The sequence below is a fragment of the Limulus polyphemus genome, unplaced genomic scaffold (assembly GCF_000517525.1).
Source record: "Limulus polyphemus unplaced genomic scaffold, Limulus_polyphemus-2.1.2 Scaffold16348, whole genome shotgun sequence".
Lineage (NCBI taxonomy): Eukaryota > Metazoa > Arthropoda > Merostomata > Xiphosura > Limulidae > Limulus > Limulus polyphemus.
The window spans coordinates 1,622-3,142 of NW_013681958.1; the positions used below are offsets into that span (position 1 = coordinate 1,622).

Below are 1,521 nucleotides of genomic sequence, written 5' to 3' on the forward strand. Positions count from 1 at the left end.
CTGAAAGTGATGTTAAAATTCCTTCATCTTTATGTAACATCAGTTAACAAGGTACTGAAAGTGATGTTAAAAGTACTTCTTTTTTGTAATTAATAATATGTTGATGACAGTAACCAAACTAATTTAGTAATAATAGAATCCAGGAAACTTAAAGTTTGTGTCTCCATTCTAAATATTTAGTTTTATGATATCACTAAGAATTGTCAAACTTATATATATTTTTATGATATAGTATAATTTTATTCTTATCTCTTATATCCTAATATATCTGTATTTCTTTCAGACGCTTCTTTCGTTGTGTCAACTTTGCTGGTTGGTACAATGCTAGGTATAGTGAAGTAACTCAGAAACTACAAGCTCTGCATATTGAGGCCATCTCAGATGCTGTAAGTTTATCACTTCAAAAGACAGTTAGCTTTTAGCACATAATCTTAGAATTCTTTTTTGTTCAAAGTGTTTATACTTGAGGTAATTTTAACTTCTAAACGATAGATTGTTCCTTTCAACGCACGAGTGTTTTTAACATGTTTATTTTCTCCTAGGATCTGTTGCAGTGGGTGCAAGATAAACAAGAAGTTGAAGTTGTTGACTTGGTTCTTCGTCTCAGAGATAAAATGGTAAATAGCGGTTACTCAACTACATATTTTAGTTAGACGTTTTCAAATTTTCAATGTAGGTTCTTGATTTTATAATGTTTTAATCTTTGTTCCAGATGACGGCAGAAACCGAGAAGTTGCCTCTTTCTCCGGAGACATTGACAAAGTTACATGGCCACATGGAAGGTATAATAGAAACACTTCCCGATGACCTACGCAGTGTACTGAAGTCCAGTTGACCTAGAAGAGTTGGCTAACTATAAGCTGGATATCAGTACCTTGTGATATTACCCATGCTTCAAGTATGCCTTGGAGGACAGAAGTGGTGTTTAAAATGGTTTTGGTTCAGTGGAGAATTCATCAAGGAAACGGATGTTACAAGTAGTGGTATGAAAACTGATGTTACAAGTAGTGGTATGAAAACTGATGTTACAAGTAGTGGTATGAAAACTGATGTTACAAGTAGTGGTATGAAAACTGATGTTACAAGTAGTGGTATGAAAACTGATGTTACAAGTAGTGGTATGAAAACTGATGTTACAAGTAGTGATATGAAACTGATGTTACAAGTAGTGGTATGAAAACTGATGTTTCAATTTCTAGTATGGAAAAAAATGTTACTAGTAATAGTGTAAAAACATGTTACAAGTATTAATCTGCATGTACTACCTAAACTAACGTGTACCTTTAGGTAGCCTTGTGCGACATCTGATTTGGTATGATACTTTGGTTCATGGCTTACATGTCATTACAACTGTTGCATCTACCCTAAGCTATCACATTAATTAACTGTAACTTCAGGTAGCTTGTGTACCTTTAGGTAGCCTTGTGCGACATCTGATTTGGTATGATACTTTGGTTCATGGCTTACATGTTGTTACAACTGTTGCATCTACCCTAAGCTATCACATTAATTAACTGTAAC

General features: G+C 33.9%; 1 protein-coding gene across 1 annotated transcript; it reads left to right on the forward strand.

Moving 5' to 3' along the window:
* Window positions 1-283: 283 nt before the first annotated feature.
* LOC111084308 (protein DENND6A-like) lies at window positions 284-1,515 on the forward strand (the record flags this gene model as incomplete). The annotated part of the gene is made up of 3 exons (XM_022381058.1): window positions 284-386; window positions 543-617; window positions 713-1,515. Coding segments are annotated over 3 exons (301 nt in total), but the record flags the coding sequence as incomplete, so codon positions are not given.
* Window positions 1,516-1,521: the final 6 nt, after the last annotated feature.